We start from the raw sequence: 16350 nt of genomic DNA on the forward strand, positions 1-16350 counted from the left end.
GAAAGGACTCAGAAAAGTACTGCAGGTTTAAGGTTCTGACAATTTTACTCTAGAATGTACTAGATTACAGCTCACATGCAAGACTTTGTGCTTTGGGTAATTTTGCCTAATATGTGCCCAATTAGGAAACAGGGATGAAGAACATATCAAACTGTGTTCTAAAAACAATTTTAGGGCCTTCCTGATGCTTCCTGATCTTGTGCCATCTGTGGTACCCTTTACAATCCAACCCTATGCAGTGTTACTGTAGACTCAGCTCACTGAAATCAATGGGCTTAGTTGTAGTAGTTTTGTATCAGATTGCACAACTTGTCTCCGGCTAATAAGAACATAAGAAATGGTTGCTGTAAGTGTTAGTATCCAACTACATTAAACAATTCATATGAAACTGGCTTGTCTCTTGTTGCTAGTATTTGAATTTTCACATATTGTTGAATATTAAAATGAAGGTCATTCTTTGGATATCTTGACTAAAGTCTTTATTCTTGACAGAGATTTACATTTTCTCCTGATTGCTTTGTTTGCACTCTGCTGATCACTAGTTGTGTTTTATTACAATGGAAGGTGACAATTTGATTGTCCTCAGTTGCAGTAACAAGTAATTTTATATTTAGTAAAGTGTCAGGTAACACTACCTCGCAGTACTGAGAACTCCTGGCAGTGTGGTTTGGCACCTATATTTAACTACTTTGATGCTTGCGTAACCTCTGCTGAATCAGAACTACTGTGTTGGCTAGAAATGTTTCCTTTGCCTGCATAGTAGAGTTTAAATTAAACCAATAATCTGCAACTACATTACAACAGCCATTTTTTTATTTCATATCAAGGTACTAATTTGTGGCTTAAAGTGAATAGAGATGAACTTGAAATTAATACTTCAATTACTTATCTGGAAAAGAGAAATGTTGACTTGAAGAATCCTGCTTTAGAAATCAGTATTAAAATTTTGGACAAGAAAACATGATTTCTTTAAGGGGAAATTAGTTTTATGCTAAGAATAACAATGATGATGTATGTTGATTTTAATCTTACTGTTTTCTCTTCAGTCTGTGTTATCTTTCTCAAATTTGCTCCTGAAATCATGTAGAGAAAAAGATAGATTTGAACATTTTTCAGAACTGCATATAAATTGACTGATCTAAGTTGTATTGCCAAAGTATATTTTTGAAGGCTTTCTTGGTCAGAATCAATTGACTATTGTGGGTATTCCAGGCCATGGTCTGGTTGTTTTTGCTTCTAATGTTTCACCAGCATCTATGGCTGGCATCTTCACAGGCTTTAAGAAATGTTTCTCCATAGTAAGATGTTTTTCTCTGCAGAAAGTGTCAGGTAACACTCTGCAGAGAGAACACATCTTACTGTAAGTGAAGATGCCATGCCAACCATAGATGCTGGCAAAATGTTAGGAGCTAGGACTACCAGAACACAGCTACACAGTCAGGATAATCCCAAACAGTGAATAATTTAAACCTTCACCATAATCATTATTGAATCTATTATGCTAAGTAGCATATCGGGCAACAAGTGCTCTCCAGCATTTCCGGTCTTGGGCTAAGCATTAACAAATCTATTTAATTTTCTTGTGAGTTGATGTCTATCATTATAATCTTCTAAGGATTTTGAAGCCCTTATAACATTTAAACCATTTCTGGGGTGCTATTACTCCTAGCCAGTAAACATTCAATTAATGCAGATAACAAACTCTACGCTGCCGTTATTGATTTAAAGACTGCCTTTGACTTTGTGCCGAGAGCATTTCTCTGGGCAAAACTGGCTGCCCTCGACATTGACGCCAAACTCCTTTTCTAGATTAGGCAACTGTATACAAATACCAGTTGCTGGATCAAGTGCTCCTATGAAGGCCTTTTGACAGACAGTATTTCAATTTCCAAAGGGGGCAAACAGGGCTGCATCCTGGCCCCCACTCTTTTCAGTCTTTTTAAAGTAACCTCCCCTTTGCTCTTTCAGCAGTGAACAGCCATGCCCCAAAACTGGGAACATCCCATGTATCAATTCTGCTCTATGCAGATGACGCTGTCCTTCTCTCTTGATCCAGAGTTGGCCTCAGACGCTAAATGAAGCACTGTGTGGACTGCTGTGAAGCCCATAGACTGACAATTAATTATGAAAAAACCAAGGTTTTGGTCTTCTCTAGGCACTTTAAGAAGCTCACATGGGCAATGAATAGCACCCAAATTGAACAGGTTAAATGCTATAAGTACCTCAGCCTTTCATTTGTCTATAACCTTTCATGGGTCTGTAGAAAGGCCCTCCTAGCCACATCCAACAGTATTTCAGTGTTACTATGCTTCTTTTACAGCTGTGGCCATTCCATTATTCCCCCTGCCCTCAAATTTTTTAATGCCAAAGTCGCCTCGAGATTGCTTTACGGAATTCCAATTTGGATTCAAGCTATTAAGCACTCTTTGAATTCCCTTCAATCCAAATTTTTTCGTAAGATAACTGGACTCCCAAATTGCATGCCTTACACAGCCCTTTGCCTGGAGTTAGGTCAAAACTCCTTGCAATCAGCTGCTTGGCTGAGGGCTTTTAGATTCTGGTTGCGAATTCATTTTCATTCGGACTGTAATTCCCTGGTCCATCGCCTGGTCTCCGACACCCATTCCGATCCTAGTTTTCCATAATCGAAGAAAAAATGGCTTTGATTGGACTATCAGTGGATTCACTCTGCCTTTTGTCCTATTCAGAAGCTTATACAAAATTAAAAGGTCAACTATTGGATGGAGAGTTCTCTACCCTAATCACTGCAGCCAAGAAAACTTGCTCCTCCATGTATTTTTCTATCCCATTTGAACAGTGCCACTTGGCACACTACCTGTATTACTTAATAAACCTTGTTCAGAGGAGAGCCATAAGGCTCTCCAGGTTTAATGTTATGCCTTCCGCCTTGTTACATAGCAAATTTAACAAGTCAGAAAAGTCTAAAACATTGTGCCCATGTACTGCTGGCTCAGTTGAATCTCTGGCCACAAATTATTACAGTATTTCAGATTCAAGGAAATCAGATCCAAGTATGTGAATTTTATTCCTTTACACTTACCCGATCTCCCTGATTTGTTTAGATTACGGTACTTGCTGGACAATCCTGATCCTTCTCTCTGTATGATAGTGGCAGACTTTCTCCTGGAAATTACTAAATGCCAGTAGACTTCCTTTCACTTAACATTTATTTCCTGTAATGTATATTTATGTTTTTTTAATCAGTTCTTTACTATTGTTGTATTGTTGTCCATGCCAATAAAGGCTTGCTGAGATTAGATTAGAAGCCATTTCTGTAGATCTCCAATAAAGCCAGCTGATACATACCACAGGAAACTACTATTCAATGATTAGCTATTACGTATCCTTCTACTGATGTTACAATTAGTTGATATTTATGTACACTTTATGTTCTGCTGTTTGATCCAAAGCAACAAGTAGAAACAGAGCAAAAGGTGTTAGCTGCCTGAAAACCTTCACTATTGTCTTCATCTGAGAAAGTCCTTATTAAAGACAGTATACGTTTGCAACTTTTTTTTGCAATAGCAGGAAACTGGATATGCAGAGACACATGGCAGAGTCATACGACTTTAATGGCAGTCATCACAGAAATGCTAATACTAATCATTTAAACAGAGGTAGTTACGCGATGTAACATTATCAGGAGAAACAATTCATGAGTCAAAGCATTCCAAGGCATATGAGCTCCAGTCCAAAGAACAGGCTTAATCTGTATAAATAAAGTAACAGCAATATTATCATCTAAGTGTACACTGTAGAAAATATTAACTTCCTGGAATTCTAAGTTGTATACTCACAGTTCCACAGGTCTTTAGTATCCCATATGAGTTTTTGTTCTGGTCTGCCAATTTGCCAGTGAATGCCACCATGGGTGGCATTACACAAACACTCGTGGGGAGAGCTTGCCTTCTGCCCCAAATTTGTGCATGAGAACCACATTAGCTTCACTCCTTCCTCCCACTTTTTGTTAGCCAAACAATCTTTTCCATATATCTTATATAATTCATAATCACTATAACAGTATAGAGAGGAGAATACGTCATCTATCCTAAGTATCCTGCAAGCAGAACTGTGGTTTCTAAGCACACTTTAGGTATAGTTCTATTTTTGGGGTGTTTAAAGCAGCAGTGTGTAGAGATCACTAGTAGCACAGTATCTATCCTTTTATTCTGTCCAACAATCCAGCAAGACAAATCATTATCATAATTTCTTTTATACTTTTATTTATGTTATAATTTTTTTCTGACTGAGACTCAAGGTGGATTTCACGATGTAAATCAATCCAGTCAATGAACAAGGACATTCAATAAACAGTATAATAGGAAAGGATTGGAGAATTTAAAACCAGTGGAAATCTGGAATAAAACTGAAGGACCCCTGGAAATGCAGAAGTGCACACATTCCTTTGAAAGCTAGCCTGAGCAAAAGCCAGAGATACAGGCTATGAATGGAGCCTATAAATGGTACTATGAATGGAATGCTAGGAATGCCCTCTTAGTAAGAAATACTCTAACTGTCCAGCTGGTGGAAGTGTTGACACCCAGAGAAAAGTAAAGAACCCCTCTGGAGTTGAGTAGGTTTGGAAGAATTGTGTGCTACTGGGTGGAATGGATAGTTTATGATGTAATGAAAGGCTTGTTGATGTGGTGCTTACATGATTTTAGTGCTCAGGTTGGGCAAGGGTCCAGGGCACAAGTAGTGTCCTTCACATTCCTTTTTCACCAGTTTTTTTCTAGTTATTCCCTATTTGCCCATCATGTTGCAATCAGATCATAGGTTTCTGCTTCCAAGTCCAATGAGTTGTCTGTAGCTAAAACAATCTCAACCTTCCCCCCTAAATAGTTTAGTATGAAATTTCAGTGACACCACAGCAGTTCAGTTATGAGAGGTTTCAGACTAGGGGACAGTTGCCAACTAGATTTTAGTATGCCTCCTATCTATGTTGCCTGTCTCAGAAATCTTCTTATAATTGGCTGAGTTTCTGTGATATTACTAAAACCCAAAACTTGGACAGGAGATGACTGAGAGGTGATACGATTACCATTTTCAAGCACATGAAGGGCTGTCATACAGAGGATGGTGCAGAGTTGTCCTCAGTTGTCCCAGGTTGGACCAGAACCAACAGGTTGAAATTAAATCAAGAGTTTTCGGCTAAACATTAGGAAGAACTTCCCAACAATTAGAGTGGTTTCCTAGTGGTTTCCTTGGGAAGCCTCCTTGGGAAGTGGTTTTTAAGCAGAGGCTAAATGGACATTGGGCAGCAATGCTGATTCTGTGAATTAGACATTAGGCAGATCATGAGAAGGAAGGCAGGAAGAGTTGTGTTAGTGCTTGGCTCTCATGGTCCTTTCTTGCCTATCCAGGGTAATGCCAATTGCCATTTGGGCATCAGGAAGCAATTTTACTCCAGGCCAGATTGACCAGGGATCCTGGAGGGGGTTTTTTTGCTATCTTTTGGGAATGGATGGGAAGGGCACTGGGGATGAGGGGAGAAAGATGTGAATTTCCTGCATTGTGCGGAGGACTAGATGACTCCGGAGGTCCCTTCCAACTTTCTGTATGCACAAATGATTGTACATTTACGAGATCTTGATGATATTGCCTGAGTTAGAGATCTGGGTACTGAAATGGCATATGGTACTAACTACAACATTTTAAAAAAAGTAAAATGGCATTTGAGCAGACCCAACTCTTTCATTTTAGTGTATAGCTATTAATCACTTTGCAGACCAGTTCAAAATCAAATTTAAAGTACTGTAAACTTTCCCAAGGAAGCAATTGATGTCAAGAAGAAGTAGAGAGAATAATACAGAATAGCATGTGTTAGATTTCCCTTAATTTTGAGTGCATTCCAGATTTCCTCTAGGAATTCTGAATGATCACCTTTTAGTGACTTGGAAAACTCTTGGCCATTTAGGCAAAACTTTTCTATTGATCAGCATATGTACCTCACAAAATGGACTTCAAGCGGGCATTGTGTTTGGTAAGCCAGTGAGCATTATTTGGTTTAGCAGCTTTCACCAGAAGAGGAGCAAATCACTCTAAATGTAAAAATCCCCTACTCATGAATTTAGTGTGTCCATGACTCTAAAAAGAACATCTGGGCAAAGTGAAACCCATTAGCTAAATTTGAATTTCTGTGTATGAAAAATTAAGTTGATTTGACAATTTTAATTTAATTGATGTTCAGGAATTCATTTGTTCTCTTTGGCAATTTACAGTTAGGGAGATGACTTTGATGGGCTGTTTTCTCAAAGTCAAAACATGGGACTGATTTCAGATTAAAGGTTTTGGTCCATCTAGTTTTATAATGGTGCTACACAATTTGTTATAGCAATTACCTTGTACCTCCCCTAAATTCTTCCCCTCCTTCATTTAACTGAAAAGGTTGTCGGACGGTATATGTTCTACCCTTTGCTAGGGCTGTGGAGTCAGTACAAAATGTAGTGAGTTTAATTTTCTCATCTTTTAACTTTATTGCCCAATATTATAAACAGATTTTTTTTCTTTAAAAAGAGCATCAAACAAATTGAATGCTTCCCTTTTTACTACTGTACCACTGTACACACTTGTTCTAGGAAAGTGAAATTGGATCCATTTGATTGCATTTAAATTTTTCATGCTTCAGCAGTTTGGCTGGGAGCACAGTAAAAGAAAAACCCCACAAGTGAGAAGAGTTTAGAATAATAGAACTTGATTTTGTGTATTATAGCAGCACCATTTGCGCTGCTTTAGTTGAGGTTGTGTCAGCACTTCCATTATAAATCCCTGTTTTCAGAGGTTATAAGTGGCTTGAATTTCTTTTCTATTTTTTTAACAGATAACCCCTAGAAGAGGACTGATTTCACTTATTATAAAATTGTAAAACACAAAATAATAGGTAAACTCCAAAATGGCACAAAGTCAAAGTACTTTTAAAATATGAGTGGTATGCAAATAATTGAAAATATGAGAGGAATGTTGATAAATAGAGAGCATGTAGACAGTTGTAGAGACCAATAACCAGACTTTAGCATGTCTTTCAAGTTCTAATATTTATGCTCACTAAACTATCTGGTTTGTGGACTGACTAAACACTGCATGAACCCATCACTTGGAACAGTCAGTTCTTCACCAAATCTTTTCCACAACTATGTCTCTTTCTTGCACACACTCTGTCTATTATTTTTTTTAAAGAGCTGGTGGAAAATAGCAACAATGTTGGTGTTATTTTGACTTTTTGTTTGAGGGGTAAACATATCATATTTAAGGCCATCAATGAGCACACATACTGCTAAGCACATTCTCTGTATAATCAGGTCAGGGGTGCCATTTTTAGATTTTTCTGTAGTTGGGGCACAGGGTTTTTAGCAGGTTGTTTTGACTTACGTAAAGTGCAAAGATATTGTCTCGATCATATCCACAGTTAAACTGCAAAAGAAGCTGAAATATTTTAAGAGCATTTGTTATGAAAACTTTCTACGTCCAATAGAGCAGCTTATCGGTACAGGACAGTCACCTGCCTTACTTGAGCTTTTAGCATGTATCTCTTGAACATGGCAATTGGTTATCAATATCGTATATAGAATTATGTGATGCCTGAAATACCTGTGTGTGTGAGAGAAGAATGGTCTTTTCTGCATAGCAGAAATAAAATGTCCTGCAGACGTTTTTAAAAGTTCTGTGTTACTTCTGCGCCAACAAAAAAAGTGTTGCCAGACAAAATGGTTCTTTTTTCTCACCTGCTGCCCAATGGAGCTCTTCTCAGTTTCATAGTTGCGTCTGCCATTTTCTCTTGGGCCGTTTCCGCACGGCCCTCCAGGCGCCCACATGCCGGCAAGAATTCTGCCGGGGTGGGGGCGGAGGCCGTTCGCACGCAAGCGTGCGTGCGGCCTCAGGAGAACCGGCCGGACGATTGGCTCCGCGTAAGGAGTCGCTTCTGTTACCCTTCCACTTTCACCTTCTGTCCCCGTCATGCGGCCTGCTGGCCGAGCCCCGCCCGCTGCCCTCCGACCTCCAGGGGTCGGGAGGACGATGAGGAGGCTTCGAGGCCAGCTGAGCTGGCCGACGACGGGACAAGGTGAATGAAAGGGAAACTAGCGTGTTCAGCGGTGCTGTTAAGCGCATCCGCCGGAAGAGGCGGCTGTTCCCTCAAAAACAACCCTTTAAAGGGTTGTTTTTTAGGGCGGCCTGACGCCGCCCTGAGGGAGGGGAAGGGCAGCCAGGTCGGTGCTGCTGTGTTTCAGCAGTGCCGCCTGTGCGAACGGCGGCCTGGGGGAGGCGTTTTTACCGCCCCCAGGCCGCCGTTTTTGGCCCATGCGGAAACGGCCTTGGTTGCGATTCTCCATACCACCATTTGGTGAAGCTTTGTGACGGATGTTCCTCTGCTTGCAGCTCATTCACACGTGATTTCACTGTAAAAAGTACATGAATAAAGTTTGTTTTGCCTGGTGATCTTGTACACATGTCATTTTTCCTTTTTTTGTTTTGTGGGATATGTCTGTGAAGCTACGACAACTCAAATATTCACATATTGCAGATTCTCGTATCATTGTAGCTTCACAGACATTTCCCTCAAAAAAAGGGAAAAAAGTTCACATGTATGGGATTACCAGGTAAAACAAACTTTATTCATGTACTTTTTACAGTGAAATTGTATGCAGGGGAGCTGCAAGCAGAGGAAACCTATGTGGGAAACTTTCATCACCAAATGGCACTAGTTTAGTGATTTTTTGAAAATCTGAGTTGAGAGGGATAAAACATCCTGAATATGGCTTGGGGGAAAGAGCTGTGCAAACTTCTCCCACCCCCCCACCCCCACCCCCGGCAAAGGTTTTATAATGGTCTCAAGATGGTATATTTCTGCTTTGTGGAAAAGGCCAATGAGATTCTTCTCTATTCTTTCCTATATTCAAAGAGTTCCTAAGCTACTGCAACTGCAACCACCATTCATTGAAAAGAGGATTCCATAGAAGTCTATTGATATGGGGCTGTTTAGCAGCAGCAGTTTTTTCAGCTGATACTCCTCTTGAATTTTACTACATGCAGAACTTGTTATGTCAGAAGAAAGCAGGATTATCTTATTGAGAAATTGTTTCTTCTGTGCAGAATTATTTTTAAATGAAGTATAAATGCAATGAACTGGAGCCATGCAAATGTATTTGATTAATAGAAAAACTCCATAATTCAGTACTTTTCCATCATTATTTACTATTTAGTGTTAGTGTATGCCAAATAGATATTATGTTGTATCAGGCATGTTTTTCCTGTTTTCATGGATGTTTATTTATGGGTATGAATATTGAAGCATATGCATGTAAACTGATATAAAATTGTGTACATTTAAAAAGGAAAAAAGGTGTTTCTACTATATTGCACTCTTAACAGAGTAGCTTTTCGGAATGGTCACTTGAGGAATTATCAAAAGACTGTTGATGAAATTGAGGTGAAGTCTTTCCAGACTAATTATATTCAGCATTTAATTTCTGAACTTCACTCTGAATTTTGATTTTCAATTAACATTCCCAATTTGAAGATAATTTTCTATTTAATGTAATTGCAGGAAATAATTTATTGGCTGATTAAGACCGAAGACCCAGCCTTTCTTAGGAAAACACTCCCTAACAAACCAGCCTTTAAAAGCCATCTCATAGCTTTGGACAGATTTAACCTATTTTCACAGCTGCAGTTACATTTAATTAGGATTGTGCACTGTTATTCATTGGTGCAGTTTGTAGTTAGAAGTATTCTTAAGAGACGTTTTCATTTCTGGGTTTGTGTCATGATTAATTTAAACAGAGAAAAGCAGCCAGAGCTTATTCCTTCTGGAAGAAGTCAGTCCTGTTTGTCATTGGAAGATGCCTCCTAATGCTCCAGTGAATAAAATTATCTTCCAAAGAATTGCTGTAAATGTACCACTGCCTTAAATTAGTGGAGATTTGTGCTCATCTATATTACACTGCCATTGGAATGGTGTATAAACAGACTGAACATAAGGTATTATGTTCTGTCCTGTGAGCAAAATACTTTACATGTCTGCTGGCCGGAATGGCAAAATTGCAGTGTTTTGGTTGAAAATTAGGATTGAACTGTTGTGTGACAGTCATTGTTGATCTGTCCATAGCAAAGTAAACAACACAAGGTTTCATATCCTTTAGCTATATATTCTGTAAGTAATTCAAAGCAACATGGGGACTGTAATCATGTTTGCAGTAAGCTGATTCTAGCAAATTCCAGCAGTTTGTTCTCTCTAAGACATATATGAAGTCAATAATATCTTTAGTTGTATTTTTAAGAAACTAAACAGCTATCAGCATTTTAATATTTTTGAGGTTACTCCAAAGACCTGTAGAACACTTATATAGAATTGTGTATAATTAAATGAGCTGAGCCTATATTTTTAAAAAATAGAATGTTAAATCTGTGTCTTCTCATTAATTGTGAGATATTTAGCATTAGCTGTTAAATCCTATGTGAAACATGGACTGCTACATTAAAAACTACTGTTTAAATTGGAATTAACTTAATTATTTTTCTTTACACTTGATATTTCCTTCACTGTAATATTCATGAAAGCATGTGTCAGATCTCTAAATTTAACTGTTAATCTCAGATTTCTAGGCTCTTTAATCAGTAATTATTTGTCTATAGAAACAGTACTACTGAGTTAATTATTTGCTAATTTGAAAAATACTCATGTGGTTTCATCTGTTAACTGATTTGCGCATTTTTAAGGAAATTGTATGAAATCAATTATTATTAAAGAGTAATTAAGGTGGAGATCTTATTCTTTAGATATTGATGCAGTTTTAACATAAAGACATTATTTCTTTAAAAAATGGAGATTTGTCTCCATTAATATATGCTCATTTATTCAGTTTTTAAAGAGAATTGTTTTTCCTATAAATATAATTTTGCAGTTTGAATTGAAATAATTTACATCTTAGCTAAAATGAAAAATATTATTATAAAGACTGCTATAAAGAATAATGTGAAAGTCAATGTTAAAAAATGCTATTTATAATGCTAAAAATATTTTTCAAGTTCTGTGCACCTTATAATAAATGCACAATATAAAATGGGAACTGCGGTGGAATAGTTAAGACTTACAGATGTTACAAAATCATTCAGAGTTCAACTTAGCTTTACATAGCTATGCAAGACAGTTTTGGTACTTTGTTACAGTTAAGATAACTTATGAGATAATAATGCTTTAAAATATATATCGCTTGCTTGAAACAGCATAACTAGTGGCTTGTAAAATTTGTTCTGCAAGAGACAAACATTCCATAATTAATTAACTATGGGAGCAGAGGATTTCCAGCCTAACTATGCAGATAGGTAGGCATTTCTCTCATACCTGCTGAAACTATGAGGATATACAGGAACAACGCTTTGAGAAGATGATTCTGAGGGAAAAACATATCTGTCAATAACATTCCTGGTATCTTAAGAATGGATAAAATACCACCATTTGTTAGTTCAAATGTGATAATACTGCATGCCTAGAATCATGCCTGTTTGATTCACCTGCTTCCCTCTGAGATTGTTTAGCAAAGGCTAAAAATGTAATCCAAAGCTCCTTGTTTCTTATTACTGTGGAATACAACCCGAGGAAGTCTATTAAACGTGTTAGACATGCTGATTCAGTTGCAAGTGTCAGTCCCAGGTAAATGACAGACACATGATTAACAAGATGAGTGCACAACAACAGAAAGTTGTGTCAAAGACTTCAAAGAGTCTCTGTCATATGAAAGTTACTCTGAATTAAAGTAATATGTTATTACTGCAGATAGTGTAATGTAAATAAATGCAGATAGCAGTGAAAGAGTGATTATTGAATGAGATTACTACTAATCACTACTTCTTTCTTTTGGTAATGTACCCCTCCCAATTTTGGTTTAGGGCTACTGTGATAAATGAATTGAGGGAGGGCTGCTAAGACAAGTTTACAGTTTTAGCAATAACCTTTAAAATAACTGCATGATTTTACGGAATTTGTCTTTTCATGGTCTTTAAAAAATAATAAAATGTTTCTTGTTTACTCTTCTTCTTTTGCAGAAGAATGTCTTCCAAGCAGGCCACCTCTCCATTTGCAGCTGATGGAGAGGAAACACCAACCCAGGACTTAGCATCGCAGGAGCAGGAGGAAGGCAACAATGAAGAGCTGGTGGCTTCCCATCTGCCTCTGCACACCTTATTGCACAACAAACCTCACTCTGAGGAGCTGCCAACTTTAGTCACTACAATCCAACAAGACGCTGACTGGAACAGTGTTATCTCAACCCAGCATAGAATGGTATGTGACTCTTGATGACTAATTTTGGAGAACTTTTTAGTATAACTCTTGATTTGTACTGATGCCACTATTGATCATAGTATTTACTACCTCTTCATTTAAGTATGAACATTATGACATCTGTGTTGTATTGTGAGTGATGTGGAAGCTTCTGACACTGAATGTTTGGAAGATAAGAGTTTATATTAATAACCCACCTTGCTCTCTTGTAAGAATATCTCAAAGTATCTCAAAGTATTACAAACTTCTTCCCTTCCTCTCTCCACATCAGACACCTTGTGAGGTAGGTGGGGCTGGGAGAGTTATGAAAGAATTGTGACTAGCCCAAGGTCACCCAGCAGACTTAATGTGTAGGAGCAGAGAAACAAATCCACTTCACCAGATAAGAGTCCACTGTTCACTTGGAGGATTGGGAAATTGAACCCTGTTCTCCAGATTAGAGTCTATCTGCTCTTAACCACTATACCACACTGGCCAACCAGCTTGCTGTCCAATTCCAGTAAGCCAACCAGCTTGTTTTCTGGTTCGATAGGAAAAGGGAAAGTACCAAGTGTCACTGAGGCCCTTTCCACGTGGCGGCAGAAACACAGCTCCACCAGCATAAATTATGCTGGTGGAGACTCGGGGACTGCTTGCATGGCAGCGTGCAAGCAGCCCCACAGATCTGCCACACTGGAGAGGTGGGTCTGCACAGACCCACCTCCACTGACCTGCCTGTCCAGCATCACTCTGGAGGGCTGCAGGGACCTGCCCACACTGCCCTCCAACCTCCAGGAGTTGGAGGGCAGCGTGGTTGGGTCTCTGCAGCCCTCCAGAGTGGCGCTGGACAGGCAGGACAGTGGAAGCGATGGGAAAAGCAGCATTGCCCCGCACGGTGTGGTTCACACCGCTGGCAAGAAGACGCTGCTTTTCAGAAACCTCTCTCGATGAGTGAGGTTTAAAGCAGCAGCTTCATGCTACTCTGGCGCGGCCAGGGTGGTGCAGCAGTGCCTCCTGTGCGAACGCTTCCCCGGGGGCGCTGTATTCCACCCGTGTGGAAAGGGCCTGAGATTAAAATACTACATTGCAAACTGAGGATGGCATTGCAAGCTGAGGGTGACTCCAGTATAAGTAGGGAAGCCAAGGAATAGGAACACCAGAGGCAATGGAAGGAAGGGTTACAGGATAAAATGGACTAAGAGAGAAGAACCTGACGGTAGGATAGGTGGTTTGAATAAAAAGGAATTTAAAAAGTGGGAACTTGGAAAAACCAGCTCACTCAGAAGGAACATCATGATGTTTAATAACAGGAAGGATTACATGTTACATAGGCTGAAGGAAGGAGACTGGAGGGCTTGATAAAATGACTATGAATTATGATGACTATAGGGAGTAGGATTTATGCCTAAAGCCTATACTTTAAGAAGGGAATTATACCAGTGTTGACTTCTTCTATCTGTGCAGCATTATGACAGGCAACCCTAAAAGGGGCAGTGAGGACTGAAAGGATGGGCATCCTTTTGGAGTGGGTATGTTGATCTGAACTGATCAGATAATAACATGACTACAATTGAATGGATCTTTGGAAAGGAATTCGTTTTAGACCCAATCCATCAGCTATGTGGGGCTGCATCAAACATTTGGAACACCCAGAGTCTATAAGAGCGTGGACCAATATATGGGTCCCAACTGCTTGATTCATGGGGGGTCAAGGGAAGTGCTAGGGGTCTCATTTCACTACTCACTCGATCTTTTGCGCCCTGTAGAGGAACCTGGCTGCGGGTGCCGTCTAGGCCAGGTGGTTGTCATTTCCCACTGGCCCTTCACTCGAATCACTGTCAACTGGCTCCTCAGAGGTGGATTCACTACTAACCACCTCCAGGTTCAGACCTGCGGCCCCCGATGGCTTCTTTGATGTGGCTTTTCAGACATCCCCACATCCAGAGCTCCCCAAGGGAAAATTTGGGTCACACTTCTCAGGGCAGTTGACAACTAAATGACTTGCCTTCACACAATCCCAGATGTCTGCGATGGGCATATTGGGACTCTTCTTGCTTTCATCGGGATTGGTTGCTAGAGGACCTCCTGGTTGGGGTTCTGGAAGTCAAAGGGGATTGTTTTTTTGGGCTTGGTTTTTGCTTGAATAGTTGAACTGCATTCAGTGGGGACTCAGCCTCTCCAGCTAGGACGATCCAGCTCATTAGGCTCTCTGGATTACTGGTCACCAATGCCACTGTGCCACCTCAGGATGCAATCCCTCTTTGAATTCATGGACTAATACATGTTCCAGCCAGTCTGTTATTTTATTGGCCAACTGCCAGCACTGATAGAACCAGCTTAATGTCAAACCCTGAACTTGTGATCCAAATCGAACTCTGTAACTTGATGGTTAAGAAGCATTTATGGGTAGATACATGGGTAAGAGGGAAAAAACTGGTTCGGCCAGAACCTTCAAACAACCCCAGTATATCAAACCCCATTACTCCCCCCCTCTAGCCCATAATATTATCCTGCACTGCAGAAGGTGCAAAGACCTGGAATGTAAGATGAATCCAAGGTCAGAAGTTGAGCTAAAGTATTTTTACTGTGAGAGTCTCTTGTTGGGAAAACGAAACTACTTTAGCCGATTCTTTGGAGCTTCCCTCCTCATTGATGCTCCTCTGCTGGTTGCTAGGCTCCAGCCTGACAGTTGTTCTCTTAATCTTATAGCTATGGCAAACTATTTATGAAATTAAATGTTATCATCAAATATATTGATTACACAGTAACTGAGTATTTATATTATGAAAATCACATAAAACTCAAAAGGAGAATGGTAGAAGTAGAAGGATCTCCAGTATCTTCATACCCAGTGGTTGAGCATTTGAAGCAGTAGAGTTGATTTTGTATAAGAGACAGAATGAGAGCTGGTTTCACTACCCCATACCGATAGCTGTCAGAGCACTGCTCATACACACATTACTTTCTATATCTTTTTTGCTGAATCTTCCCACCCTTGAGCTTTTAGGTGCCCCTACAAGCTTCAGTGGTTGGGCTTACCTAGATAGGAGTCTGGGGTGAAAAAGAGGGCAGTATAAACCTATCATTTGCCGGCAGTGACTTTAAAGAAGCCGGCATCTGCCTCCTCAGCACTTTTGCCCAGCAACTCTGCAGTTGCCTATTTGCAGCAGAGGGGAAACACCAAGAGCTCAGGACATGTCATGGCGTGGAGTGGTAGCCAGTGGGTGCCAGTGGAGCTGAGGCAGTGATCATGTCTGACAGCAGAGAGGCTGAAACCTGTAACTGGTATTGGAGACTTCCCCTTTCCCCTGCAGCTGACCATGACAGGGAGAATCGAGGGCCCTCTTGGATCAGGGAACACTTACACTTGAGATTGATTGACTACTGCACAGACGGGCAAGGGGGCTGAAGATTGCCTCCAGGAGACTGCCTGTCCAAAACTTGCCCTAAACAAACAGGCCCAGAGGGAAGCTCAAACTTGCAATTAGTCACAAGATAGCTCTCCTTCCCCTTTGAAATGACAGAAGGTGGCTAATGTTTATGTGTTATCAGGTTTGTATATCAGGTTTCTGAGTCTCTTCCACAGAACTGCTGCACCATTGTGTTCAGCATCATTGTATTCAGGGGAGGGAGTGAGGAGTGGCGTGTAAGAAAGGAAAGGGTAGGGGAGAGGTCCCGGCATCTGGACATGGCCCACCCACCCTATCAGAGGGAGGGGAGGGAGAGGTGACATGCAAGGGAAGGGGAGGGAGGGGTGGCATGCAATGGAGGGGAAGGTGGGGGAGGGGAGAGAGGGAGAGGGGTGCCGTGCAAGGGAAGAGGTGGCATGCAAGTGAGGGGAGGGCTCCTCAGCATCTGGACATGGCCCACCCACCCTAGTGGAGGATGGGGGAGGGTTTCCAGCATCTGGACATGGCCCACCCACCTTAGTGGAGGGAGGGGGAGGGGTGGCATGTAAGGGAAGGGAAGAGAGGGAGGGAGGGGTGGCATGCAAGGGAGGGGGAGGGAGAGGGCATCTGGACATGACCCACCCACCCTACTGGAGGGAGGGAGAGGGGAGAGAGGAGGAAGGG

The 16350-nt window shown here is 40.6% G+C and overlaps 1 protein-coding gene across 13 annotated transcripts in view; it reads left to right on the plus strand.

The window, feature by feature from the left end:
- The window catches only part of SOX6 (SRY-box transcription factor 6), a 583835-nt gene that overhangs the window by 226229 nt on the left and 341256 nt on the right, over positions 1-16350 (plus strand). For all 13 annotated transcript variants that reach the window (XM_048485157.1, XM_048485158.1, XM_048485155.1 and 10 more), the window contains one exon: positions 12061-12298. In XM_048485157.1, coding sequence (XP_048341114.1) covers positions 12065-12298 — 234 coding nt within the window. In that variant the 5' untranslated portion in view covers positions 12061-12064. The remainder of the gene's footprint in view (positions 1-12060; positions 12299-16350) is intronic.

Source organism: Sphaerodactylus townsendi, linkage group LG02 (genome assembly GCF_021028975.2).
Source record: "Sphaerodactylus townsendi isolate TG3544 linkage group LG02, MPM_Stown_v2.3, whole genome shotgun sequence".
Taxonomy (NCBI): domain Eukaryota; kingdom Metazoa; phylum Chordata; class Lepidosauria; order Squamata; family Sphaerodactylidae; genus Sphaerodactylus; species Sphaerodactylus townsendi.